This window comes from Pogonomyrmex barbatus, unplaced genomic scaffold (genome assembly GCF_055798465.1).
Source record: "Pogonomyrmex barbatus isolate J1 unplaced genomic scaffold, ASM5579846v1 scaffold4, whole genome shotgun sequence".
Lineage (NCBI taxonomy): Eukaryota > Metazoa > Arthropoda > Insecta > Hymenoptera > Formicidae > Pogonomyrmex > Pogonomyrmex barbatus.
In genome coordinates this window covers 10,952,666-10,965,830 of record NW_028297138.1, presented here as the reverse complement: position 1 = coordinate 10,965,830, position 13,165 = coordinate 10,952,666, and the positions used below count along the sequence as shown (strand labels likewise).

Sequence of the window (13,165 nt, the reverse complement as noted above, 5' to 3'; positions counted from 1 at the left end):
CTGGAATTAAACACGCACATTAACTTCAAAACGAAAAATTTTATTTCAAGGTTTCTTAAGAAATCTAAATAAATTTATCAGATTTAGATTATTGAAGATCAACGATGTAAATTATTTGCGAAATGGCATATTAGTTTTCAATAAAAATATTAAATTTGATTTGAATTTCAAATTAAAACGTGTGAGTTGACAGATTTTGTATAAAATATAGAGATTATAAAAAGATATAAGGCTTTTAAATGTCTTTAAAATTTCATAATGCTTTCTGAGTAACGTATAATTATTGATCGTAAATTCTCAGGATGTTTTTAGAATATTATTATGATTATTCTGCATATATTCTTAGGATACACTTCTTGTACTTACATATACAAATTAAAAACGATAATTACCTTTAGTTGATAAAGTTGATAATAACATTATCTACTAAATATAAAGCGAAATGATTTTGTTTATCTCGATGTTAAATCTTTTAAGAAAATTTAAATTTTGAAAAATCGACGAAAGAAAATATAATCAGATGAAAGAAGCGATGTCGATTAAAAAAAATTTGTAATTATAAAAATTCCAGAATTTTACGCGTGAACATTTGTGAATTGCGAAAATTTAAACTCACACATTATTAGGGAAAACAATATAGGGGGTGAGACTAAACATTACAATTTCATAAGCTACGTTTGCGAATTTTTGTTTTTCGCTTTTTCAGCGTTTGAATCAGTACGAGTGAGCAGCTGTGCCGAGATACAAGGCATTTGACGCCATCTACAAGGATCATCCCTTTACGAAAAGGAAGAATCAGAAAACTCGACAGCGATTCTCGACATCTGCAGAATCACGCTGTATACAAATGCGAGTCATGCCCTCCTATTGTGTTTACGTTTGTTCGCACATAACCTTTCGAGCACTGCGGAGATGCAAAAACACTTTGTTGATATCGACGTGTTTCGAAGGCACTTGAACTCTTATTCACTGACAACGTCAGATTCATGAGTCAACATCGCTCGTTCTCCTCGGTCTCCTTCCTTGCGAAGTCGTGACCTGACAAATTCTCGATTCTAGTCGGTTGAAGCGCGCGTCAAAGTGATCTCAAGATGAAAAAATGAATTTAGGAAATCGATAGGTGTTCAATTCGTCGTTATGTAACACTGTTTATCAAATACATTGATACCGAGGACACCCTCTCCACAGACATCTTCCAGACTCACCTTGCGGTTTTTGGGAATAAGTGTGCAAGATGTTGATCTCGAGGCTACTACGTCAGATCACGAAGAGATGGTTTGACATGCGGAAAACTACTAGGCGGAGCATACAGTCTGCCAAAGATATGGTTTTCCACAGCGGTGTTCTTATCATCGGTACCCTCTTCATAATCTGGCTATCCATATTCCTTTACACGGTCTTTTACTATTCCTATATGCCCAGCATGTCATATGTGCGTCCCGTACACTTGCAATTCAAGTAAGTCCCATTTATGGTTCTATTATTTCATGTTTTAATTCAATAATACAGCAATGACAGAGATAATGCTTAGATGCGTCATACTTTCGCAAGGTGCCAAAGTCTAGGAAGAAGGCAAAGTTCACTACTAAATTTTTAGAATAACAATATTAAAAAAATTAAAATTAAAATAATAGCAGAACAAAAAAAGAACATTTAATCATTTTAATTTGTTTATTGAGGCTAAAGATAGCATTTAAATTAAATTAAATAATGGAATAAAATTTAGTTGCAAAACTTTGCTTTTGATGTTTACTTAGATCATGTGACGAGAAGAAAGGAATCTGTAGCTTTCCACAAGCTCAAGTACAGTTGACCAAAAAGAATCAGCTCCTGATGGTAGGACAGCCATACAAAGTAAATTTACATCTAGAAATGCCGGAATCACCAGCCAATAAAGAGCTTGGTAAGGTTCCTATCACAAGTAATATCACTGTTAGAATTTTTAGGTTTTACAGGAAATTAACTTTTTCTCAAGGTATGTTCATGGTGTGCGCTCATTTGCGAAGTCGTGATGGGTTCCTTGTGGACCATACATGTAAATCAGCAATGTTACATTATCGCAGCACATTATTACACACGCTTACAACTCTTATGTTTTCGCCTATGATGATTTTTGGAAATGTTGAGGAGAAGCAGGACGTTGTCCTCGAACTATTTGGTAATTTTGAGGAGGATCAGGTAATAATTTGACTTTTAATCTTTTTTAATAAAATTTATAGTTTATAATTTTACAAAAAATATATGATTAAAATGCAATTTTATATGTTCCAGAGTCATCCGGTGACAATTATTTTTATTGAGATTCAGTCACGCCATATAGAATTCTATTCTGCTAATCTTATGATTAATGCTCATTTATCAGGATTACGTTATTGGATGTTTTATTGGCCAATTTTGTCAGCTTGTATTGGCATTGCTACAAATTTGTTTTTCATAATGCTTGTATGCACGTTATCATATCTGCACATTGTTCATGAAGAAGAAAATACAGACAATAACTTCAATTACGAGAAAGGCGAGATAGAAGATGATAATCTTAAGAGCGACCGTAAGTTATTTCATAATACGCCAAATTTATTTTGATTTGATGCATCAAAAAATAAAAAAAGAATTTTTCTTTCTTCAAAGTGTCAGGTACATCCTCTCAAGAAGATATATTATCTGTAACAGACCTCAAAAGTGAGGAAAAAAGTATAGAAGAAGAAAAACTTATTAAAGGCGAGCCGAGTTATATCCAGGAAATTTCTACATTAATTGCTGAATCATCGAGTAGCTCGTTGGTTAAATAATTTATTATTATGCTTAGAAATTATGGTTAATTTATCTATGTAATATAAAAATGAATTTTATAAAATGAATAATTTTGTAAATATAAAAAAATATTAATAAAAATATTAATAAAAAAGAAAAATTATTATTGAAATAGAAAAATATATAAACACTCTATGTAATAAGTCGAGATAAGTTTCAAACAGGATAATAGATGGCATTACTTGGTAGACAAGATCTTGAGTGTCGAATTTTTTTTAATTCTATAAATTTAAGACAATTGTTTATATACAGAGTGATCCACATATTGTTATTTTTAAGGAATAATATAGCAGCTCAAAGTTATAGCTAAATTTTTTCACTTTAATAATTCATAAATTTAAAATCGATTATCCTCTTTTTTCAATGAGAAAATAACAATATATAGTTCGTAAATGTAAGCAATTGTTCTAAATTTATAAATATAAATTCAAAAAAGAAAAATTATTAGACACTTAAGATTCTGTCTACCGAGTAATGCCATCTATTATTAGAAAAATATATTTTATTTTCTATACATCAGCTATCCAATATTTATAAAATCACATGTCTCATTCAATACTGCTTTAATGATGCTTCTGGATATCTAACAACATGTCAATTCCGATGTAAAAAAATGTCACAACTGTAGAAATGCGTATGTGCCCTGATGCAATTCAAGGACGTCAAGTTTTTGTACCGTCCTTTGCTCTAACTCTTCTTCAGAATAGTTGCTTCTAAAAATACACGTTATTTCTATCATTTTTTTTCAATCTTTTGTGTTTTTGTATTCGATTTTAAAAATATCGTAAAAATTATTTAAAATAAGCATCTAAATTTTTATTTCTTTCAAGAAGATTTTTGTAATAGTATCGTTTATTCGGATTTTATTTTGATTTTTTTTCCCGTATTTCGAATAGAAACCTGTGATCAGAAAGGCTTTGTTTCCATGCCATAAAGTATAAAAAAAAAGCCACGGATCCCTGGCTACCTGACAACCAGCAATACAACCGAGTCACGCTGGCCGGATCCATTTATCTTTCAGAAAGGAAGATTTCATTAAGAGACAATAAGACACGAATAACGCCAAGCCGTAGTATTTTACTGAAGGATTATAATTCGAATTTCAGAACAATTCAACTTCGTATTGAAATCTAATAAAGTTGAATTAAAATATTTATTACTATTATACTTCTATTTTAATAATAAATTTTGTAGTGGAATTTATTTTTAAAAAACGCAAATTAATATTATTTTATCATAATATTTTATTCTAAAAATTTTTTGAAATTATTTCATATACGTATAAAAAAATTAAGTTTTAAGTCTTAATCATAAATGTTTTTTCGATTTTTAAAATAGTTTTCATTTCTAAATATATTTTGGGAGATAATCATCTGATAACTGAAAGATATTTAGATATTTTCTAGTGCAAAAATTCGAGATTATAATTCCTTTCAAAGATGTAAACATCCACGATTCAGCGTTTAGTTTCGCTGTTGATTTTACAAGGAATATCATAATTGCGACAAGTGAACTGTGCCAGCGATTAAGGGACCTGAAGACAATCGCATTTTCGGCTAAATCCCGGAGATCTTTGTGATAAGCCCTGCATAATTCATAATATTCGGACGTGTCGGTGACGCGTTGAGAGACACTGGCTGCCTCGGATGACTGGTCGGTTAAGTCGAGATACCGGTCCCATCGTAGAACTAGCCGGAGCTCGAGAGCCCGAGTGTAGCGATAGTCATTCCAGCTTCCGTGAGATCTCATGCACGAAGAGAGACACGCGTGTATGTGCGCGCGCGCGAGTGCGTGAAGAGCCAAGAAAAAGGAGATGAGGCGCGCGACGCGTAGAGAAGGGGATAGGAAGCCGAGAGGACGGGACAGCTAAAGGAACAGTCCGAAGAACAGGGCAAGGAGAAAGAGAGAGAGGGAGAGAGCCGCGGAGAGATAATTTAACAACCGTATGCCAGGCGTTGGTCGTGGTCGGCCGGTCGTGCCCAGCCTCGGCCGTCCTCGCGGTGGCTCGTGAAGGTTCGGGCACGCGAGAACCACGCGCATCAAGGTCGCGGCCATCCACCTTTCCCTCGCGGCAAGTGCACGCGCAGGCTATACCGTCGACGTCGGGGTCCGACCGACCCGGCGGCCAGCGCCGCAACCAGGATGACCGGCTGTCTCAGTCCTCAGGGACGCAGATTCTCCTGACGCGATGCTGCGGAGAATTCCACGAAGAAACAGACGCAGGATGATTCTCTCGACTCACCGCAAACAAGACACGATGATTTTCTCATTCGCTATCCATTAGCTAATTCGATTTCTTCGAGTCCCCATAACGCGTCCTCCCATCAAGGATCCCCATTGTTTTTTTTTTTGTAACAATCGCAGAACTTATTTATGAGATAATAGTTCTATCGACAGCATTTTTGCGGGAAGTATAATTATTCCTTTTAATTTGAGAAGATAGTAACTTGAAGAAAATTGAAAATAAAGTTAAGGTACTTTGAAGGTCCGCGGTGATGTCTTAAAGATATGACGGCGTATATATCTTCTTTAATGCTTGCGCAATGACACGTTTTACGTGACATTTTCATTATTTTATCGCATATTAAAGACTATGTATACGTAAAATAATATTCACTTGATTTTATCCTAAATGAACCCTAAATTAATATTGGTATATATGATAGCAACATTTTAAACGTGTCTAAATTTCGATAATTTTATGTAAAATAAGTAGAAGATTAGGTCGTACACAAAAAAAAAAAAACAGTTTTGTTAATGTTCATATACAAGAAGAACAGCTTTTCTAAAATATATAAAAACTTTACCAGATACAGATGAAAATAATTTTCTTGGACTATCAAAATAATTACACAGGAATTCAACTTGGTTGCTAGAAAAATAAAAAAATGTTTACAATATATCATTATGCTTAGACGTCCTACATAATTTTGATGGCACAACAAAATTATTTTTAGATCTGTACCTGGCAGGTTTTAAATATCTAACAAAACATCTCTTTGCAAAATATGATGTTTTAATTATTTCTTTAATAAACTATCTCGTATAAAGCATTTTAATATTTTTCCTTGATAATTGATACAAAATTATTCAGCTATATTTTAATTATATTATTAGCAATTATATTATTATTTAATTATATTATTAGCAAGAGGGATGCGAGTTTAGAAAACTTCAACATTAGAATGGAATCGAGAAAATTTCAAAATTTAATGAAAAGGAATAAGCATTCTTTTGTGATTAATTTCGCAGAATTGTCACGAATATAGAACGTATTTCTAGAACATCGTGACACTCATTTGCGAAGGATAAAGTAGCAGGCTGCGGCCCTGGTTGAGAGAAAGGTGTTGTGGTAGAGTGGAGTTCGTCCTTCGAGAAGAAGCTGGGTCCAGAACTAATCGTCAAAATATAAGGGAGCTCGTCGAGCCACCTGCTCGATTCGATAGGATACCGGTTACAATACATCAGCGAGAGGATATAGCACTATATTGCAGAAAATTATGGTGAGGCGCCGCGGACGATAGGCGACGAGATACACCGGCGAGATGCTGCCGCTGCCGCATCTTGCATTATACTTAAAAAGAAAAGGACAAAGAAGAAAAAGAGAAAGTATTCGAGCTAATTTCCTTTAAATTCCGCGCAGGCAGGTGTGTGGGAACACACGCGTGTTGCACAACGCGTGTGTTTTGCGTGCGGCCTAAAATCAATAAGGAGATCTGTAAGGATTGACAGCGGATTCGATCGCGTACTGAGAAACGATCGAGAACCTCCTCGTCCTCTTCGTTCCGAACAATTCTGGACGCGGAGAATCGGAGAACGTTTCTCCGCGCGTACATACGGAGAAACGTTTTCAAAATTTTCGCAATGTGTTCCTCGCAAAATCTAATTCGACGCGCGCGATTTCGTTATCCCGAGATCCGCCGCGAGTGTACCATCGCGCCGTTTCCCTGCCCCATCATCCGGCACGATCTATCCGCCCATTTTTTTCTAGCCCCATTACACGTAATGGCGCAATTTGTGTGTAATGCTGGAACTCGGACGCTTCCGCCGATCCTCGGCCGCGTCCGGCCACGCGAGCAACACGCGATCGCCGACTCGCGATCCTGTCTGGACCGGTTCGGGGAACCTGTATCCCTGGAGTCTGTGCGGAGGCGCAAAGAGGAGAACCGGTTGCCGCGTATCTTTCCTACCTGCCGAGACCTGCGTATATAAACCCCATCCTTTCAACCTTCTCGATCCACCTCGCCCTCTTATTCCACAGGTCTTTGTGTGCACACATCGCACACACATACCACACACACACACACACACGCGCGCGCGCGCGCGCACACACACGCTGATTTTTTGCCACGAAAGGGAGAGAGGGGAAGAAAAAAAGAGCGAGAGTAAGAGAATAGGGAGCAGCAGGCAACAGAAGCGGAGTGGAGGAGATCGGGAGGTATAAGCGGCACCAGAGGATGGCCGGGAAGTTTGACCCTGCCAAGAATCCCGCATCTGCCTCTGCGCTCCTTCTCTCTCTTCCCAACCCCGCTCCGTCCAGCGGCTAATTTGCCGTCTCCGACTGACCGTGGAACCTGTTAGCGCAGCGAAATCAGCGCGAAGATACAGCCGGGGCTCTCTCCTTCCCGAGAGAGGCGGTTCGAAAATAAACAATCCGTCCGGCACAATGGCCAGGAAAAATATCGCCGATTAACAGATCGAAATTATTCAATGTCTCTGTCATCGCCGCAACGATGCTTTCCACCGCTTAACGATTTATTAATCCGTCGGTTTAATATGTCTTTAACGTTTTTTTCTGTTTTTTTATGGTGCATCATCGGGTGCAATTACTGGGCCTCTGTTAACGCGCAACGTGTCGATATCTTCATCTCGGTGGCAAGCTTCCGACGGGAGCATCGGCGCGTCGGGATTTAACGCGAGCGTTTAAGATCTCGAATTTTTCTTTGTCTTTTTCCTTTTTCATCGCTGTATCGCACCTGCGAGGAAAACACGCCGGGCAAGAACGAAAAAAATAATGGCGAAACTCGGCCATTGTTATTACCGTGTCGCGTCGCCGCAGATTTCAGAAGTGCTGAATAAGCGTTTTTAATGCATCACCCACGACGCGCCCGCGACGATGGATTAACTTGTCTCTCTAATTCATTAAAAGTTTGCGCGTAACATGTTTTAGATATTTATCTCGCCGGTTCTTTTTATCGAGGCAGGGGTATTACGATTACGCTTTTGTTTTCTGCAGCACGCAGGCGCAAGGTTTCCCTCCTTTCCCTCACCGGCCCCTTTCCTCCCTCTGTCCTTTCCTCGCCCGTGCGCTCGGCGCGCCTCCTTATAGTGCCCTTGCACTCCTTCGTTCTTTCTTTCGGACGCGCGCGGTAAAGCTGCTGCATCGGGTGTTTGCGGTTTCCCGCAGCCCCGCAGCGGAGAATGCACCTGGACCGACTTGCGCCGACTTCTCCAAGGTACAATCGACAATCGCCGTGCTTTGTCGGTTGTGCTCGGATTCCTTCACGACTGCAGGAAGAGGTGCAGGCAAAGGAGGACGCGCGCAAGAAAGAGAGCGAGAGAGAGAGAGAGAGAGAGAGAGAGAGAGAGAGGGAGGGAGGGGTCATTTCTCTTTTGCGGACTGTGAACTGAAAAATAATTCGTTGTAAGATTTATCATCGTTCCGTACTCTTTGCTACGTGGGCATTTATATGGAACACAGAATGACGATGACTCCGAATGAATTCTTCTTTTAAATTTTAATGGCGGACACTTTGAACCAAGTCGGAATTAACTTTCTCTCAGCGAGAATGTCGAGTCGCCGATGCTTCCCGAGCTATAAAGCGAGCGTAAAGAAATACCCTCGCGTATCGAGCATCGAGATAGATGAGAAAAATTAACCCTTTAATTCGGACATAAAATGCAATAATTTCCCATTAGTTTCTCGTTGTTGGCCCATAAGATATATAAAGCCGCGTTATAGCTCTGCGTCGCGATTTATCCACGATACAAATCCGCATTTTGCGGAAAATACCGTGATCGTATTACCATTGAAACCTTTCGACGAGCAAGTTTCTCGGCAACGAGCCGCCATTACGCTTCGGCTAAGCCGTCTTAGCCGGTTTTACAGGTTTGGATTGACCACAGTAAGTTCACACATTACGTTGTTTCGTTTAAGCGAATGCCTTCACAACGGGCAATTGAAGTTTCAGCTAAACTGCATATAATGATACTTATAGAGTAGCGCTGCGAGAGACTCGGTAACTCCCCGTAACGATCGCTTTCCTCTCTAACGATCTAAAACGACCTTTTATTATAATATAATTCTGTTTTTTTTTTTCATCTTACAGGCCACCACCGGACACTTACCGTATTAGTTAAAACGCTTATTATCCATGTAAATGTGAAAATAAATTGGCCTTCGGATGAGGATTTATCGGAGAGCACGTTCTTTACGTTCTCATCCGACCTGATTTCCCTAAAACCTAGGCGTCCCTGTTCATAAAGGCCTCCACCATAATACGCTCCCGGTCGTGGATACGCATCTTCTTACAGAGACGGCATGCACACACGAAGCGAACAGATTTGCTAGTTGAGCAAGCGTCGTCGCTGAAGAGAAGCGATAGGATGCTGCGCACCTGCTTGCCTCCAGGCAACATAGTGCTCGCTTCTTGTCTATACCCACCTCTTTCTGATCTATTCCTCTTGCTTTATACCAGCGGTTTCCAACTTCCCTTTACGCGATATTTTTATTGCGGACCATATTGAAGTCTCTTTAAAACCAGTTTTATATATATATATATATATATATATATATATATACATACTTCAAAGAAGGCGAAAAAGGACATTTTATACGGGATCTTCCTTAAAACGGATAGATCTTCTTAAGTTTAATTGTCAAATTATTCGGTATCGAGCATCAACAAGCTGCGAGAAAAGGCGATTTGCAATTCAATTTTTGTCCGATAGACGACGCGTGGCTCGATCCTAATTTATTGTTAATTAAATAAGATGTGGAGTTGAGGATTAAACAACGTCGAAATTTATGATCGGAATTTATAAATCCTCCAGTCACTTACAATATCCCGCGGAGATCATAGACGTTTGTTTAATTAGCCGCCAATTAATTTACGTTTTCCTTCATATTTCAGGAATGCGCGCGTGTGGCGGTCGATAATATTTATATCTCGCTCGTCTAAATAAAAGTTGGGAACGTTTCGCGCTAAAAATATCTTCAATCAATATAGACACTAATAAACTTTACCTCTGAATTTCGAGTGCGGTCATTCGGAATGTACGCGGAGTCGTAAACGTCCACGGAACATCAGTTGGGAATCTCTGTTCCGAGCGAACACGAACACAGCGGAACATTCTCCTTCGTGATCCGGTTACTGGACATTATGTAGCCCAGTAGCAAGAGCGATACCTTACCAGGCCTGTCGCGATATAAAGGCTCTATTAAATTTAATTACGGCAAATAATTAATATTAATATGGCCTGCGGAAATTTTTAAACCGCGAGTACGCGTCACTGGATGTTTATATACAATTGTATCTTTTTTTTTCACATTCCGCCATTGTGTTCCCAGCGTGTCGTCATGCGTTCGTCGAGAGAGAATATTCGTTTTATTAAAGGCACGTTACACACAATAAAGAGGCTAACGAGTTCCCATTTCGTGGAAATAATTGCAGCTAATCGCCTTTGCGTTAACGCCATGCCTCCGCAATATTTGGAAAGCAAAGTTAATTTTCCCCGCGCGAGATATTATTAATAATAACCGGAGCGTAAGTAAATGTATAAATGTAAATTGGATATATGTGTCACGGAGGATGTAAATTACGCCCCGAGCACTTATTTACATCGAAGCGGCATCGCGCGCATCTAGCCTCGGATTACATTCATGTATTGTACATCTCTGCATATATCTAGGGTCGGAGAGAGAGAGAGAGAGAGAGAGAGAGAGAGAGAGAGAGAGAGAGAGAGAGAGAGATTTCCTCGCCATCATCTCCTCCACGCCATTATCCTTTCCGCACACGTCTGTCACCCCCGTACGTGGTCTAAAGTTTCGCCAGGGAAATTAGCGCGGGAATTAGCGTGTTTCCTCGGTTTCGCAAAACGGCGCCGGTTCGGCAAGATTCGTCCGTTTAGAATTCGCTATCGGAAGATCATGGCGCACAAAGAAGCCCATAACATATACCCGGACGGTTAATGAACTTGCCTTGGGGTGGGGTTTGGCGATCCACCACTCGATAGTTAAGACCTCGGAGAAACAACTATTACGTTGAAGTTTGCACATTAATTTGACCGTTGGCCCGGGCTTCTCTAAACTTTGCCCGACTTGAGATATTCTTCAAAGTAACCGTACGAATTCTCCACCATCTTCCTCATCCCTTGCCTCCTCCAGCTGCCCTTTCCCCCCCCTCCCCCTCCCCCTCCTCCTCTTCACCGGGGAAACTTGCTGGCGTCGCGCTATTGTGGGCAAAAGGCTTTCATTAGAAGCGAACGGGCGCTTTAACTCCCGTAACCACATGGCGAACCGACGACATCACGTATTGACGAAATTATTTTCTCGTGACTCGGCAATCTTCTCTGAAACTCTAAATTTTAACGCGAGACACGCGTTATATTTCGCCAACGGCGCATACACATACACACACACACACACACACACACGCACGCACACACGCACACACACAGCGTACATGTGCCAACATCGCGCACGGCAAATTTTATATCCCACGTACACGCTTTAATGGAGAAGTCGAACGAACTAAACCGAGTAACGGTAATCAGAGTACATCTCGGCGGTGCAATATGTCAGTACAGTGTATATCCGCCTTTTCATGCTGTTTGTACCGTAGTTCCCGCGCTCTTGCGAGAGGATAAAAGTAATTTGCAGGAATGGCAAATAACGTTTTCGTCCGCCGTCGGGGCCGCGGGTGAACATAAGCGGTTTCCGCTTATGACATTTTAACATCAACGGCATCATTGAATCCGTCTCGAGTATCACAACGACGGGCTCGTAGAGACTCGACGCGCGTGTTTTCACGGTCGCAAATGGAATATTTGCGCGGTGTAACGGCGAGAGGCGAGTAAATATTTAGGATGCACGCTATGTGCCGCAATTTCCTCGTTCACGGAAACCGCCCCGGTGCCGAAGCGAGAATACAACGCAATTTCCACCGTGAACTTTCCTATCCTTTCCTCCTACCCAGAAGCGTTTCTACAGGAGTAGTTTTAACGGAAAAGTCGACGATGGTATGTCCGTCGATACGAGCGATAGAAATCCTCGATAACTTCGATAACGGGACACTGAAGGGATATTACTTTACAAATTTATATCTCTCTGAGGAATCTATTATGAAAAAATATTATAAAAAAAAAAAAAAAAAAAGAAAAGAAGAAAGAAAAACTTTATTAAGATAAAAATTATTCTTCTCTACGTTAAACTCGATCTCCGATAGCAAACTGCTTTATACCGAAATAAGCTGACTCCTCCCATTAACAATCGTGACAGTTATTTTTCCGCAGTATTTTGTCGAGAAGAAAAATGCAGTACGTTATGTAATGGAAATGTACGTTAAAACGAAATGTCAAATGAATTAATTGAAAATATTCGTACGTGAGGAACAAACCAAAGTGCGCTTATCGACGGGAGACAGACGGATAATTGAAAGCGCAGGAAACGCGTGGAGGGGCACGACTGACTATCATCTTTCCGTTCTCGCGATGCATTCGAGTGCAACAGACACTGGGAGGGCGTCATACAATCGTCGCCGACCCGCTGACACGTTTTGTTTTCGGTTCTCGTGTCAGCCGACTCAATTAACCGACGTGGCGGCGGCAGCGGCGGCAGCTGCGGCAATGGCGGCTCTCCTTTCCTCCATTTCTTCCTTTTTCTTTTCCACTCACACGCATCACATGCCGCATGCCCGTGTCTGTCCCTTTCTGACTTCTCTCCTTGCCGATGCACGTGCGAGTTTGCGTTTCATTTTGACGGCGCGAGAGCCCGGCGTATCCGCGACACGTACCGCGACGCGTTTTAATTGCACTCCCAATTAGTACACGCGCTCGATCAAGGATCACTTCACCTTCGATTGGAACTCGTGAAACACGTGACCAATTATTGTCATCCGTCCCTCGGGATGATGGGCGTCACATGCGATATTCAGGGTCCGTTTCTTCGTCTTATAATTAAATATCTGCTTACACTGCTTGTAATGAATTACACGGTACGTCCGTGCACACGCAAATATGAAGAAATACCTTGTACTGAGAACTGTAAGGAACGCGAGCACGATACCATCCTGTCCCTTATGAATTTAGAATCAACTATCTCTTAATGAGCACGTGAATGATCAATAAATTGCTC

At 40.5% G+C, this 13,165-nt stretch overlaps 1 protein-coding gene and 1 long non-coding RNA gene across 7 annotated transcripts in view; one reads left to right on the top strand and one right to left on the bottom strand.

Moving 5' to 3' along the window:
* Positions 1-13,165, bottom strand: part of LOC105433030 (uncharacterized) — a 183,032-nt gene that overhangs the window by 4,379 nt on the left and 165,488 nt on the right. The window lies entirely within an intron of this gene.
* Positions 740-2,911, top strand: Seipin (lipid droplet biogenesis associated protein seipin). Its single transcript, XM_011648101.3, has 5 exons — positions 740-1,458; positions 1,758-1,903; positions 1,976-2,178; positions 2,272-2,548; positions 2,629-2,911. The coding sequence occupies exons 1-5, from the start codon at positions 1,235-1,237 to the stop codon at positions 2,787-2,789; spliced, it is 1,011 nt and encodes a 336-aa protein (XP_011646403.1). The 5' UTR covers positions 740-1,234; the 3' UTR covers positions 2,790-2,911.

Excerpts from the sequence above, each read along its gene's own strand:
- Seipin (XM_011648101.3), top strand. The coding sequence starts at position 1,235 with ATGTTGATCTCGAGGCTACTACGTCAGATCACGAAGAGATGGTTTGAC. Across the intron at positions 1,459-1,757 it reads CCCGTACACTTGCAATTCAA|ATCATGTGACGAGAAGAAAG; the intron begins GTAAGTCCCATT and ends ATGTTTACTTAG. Across the intron at positions 2,179-2,271 it reads GTAATTTTGAGGAGGATCAG|AGTCATCCGGTGACAATTAT; the intron begins GTAATAATTTGA and ends TATATGTTCCAG.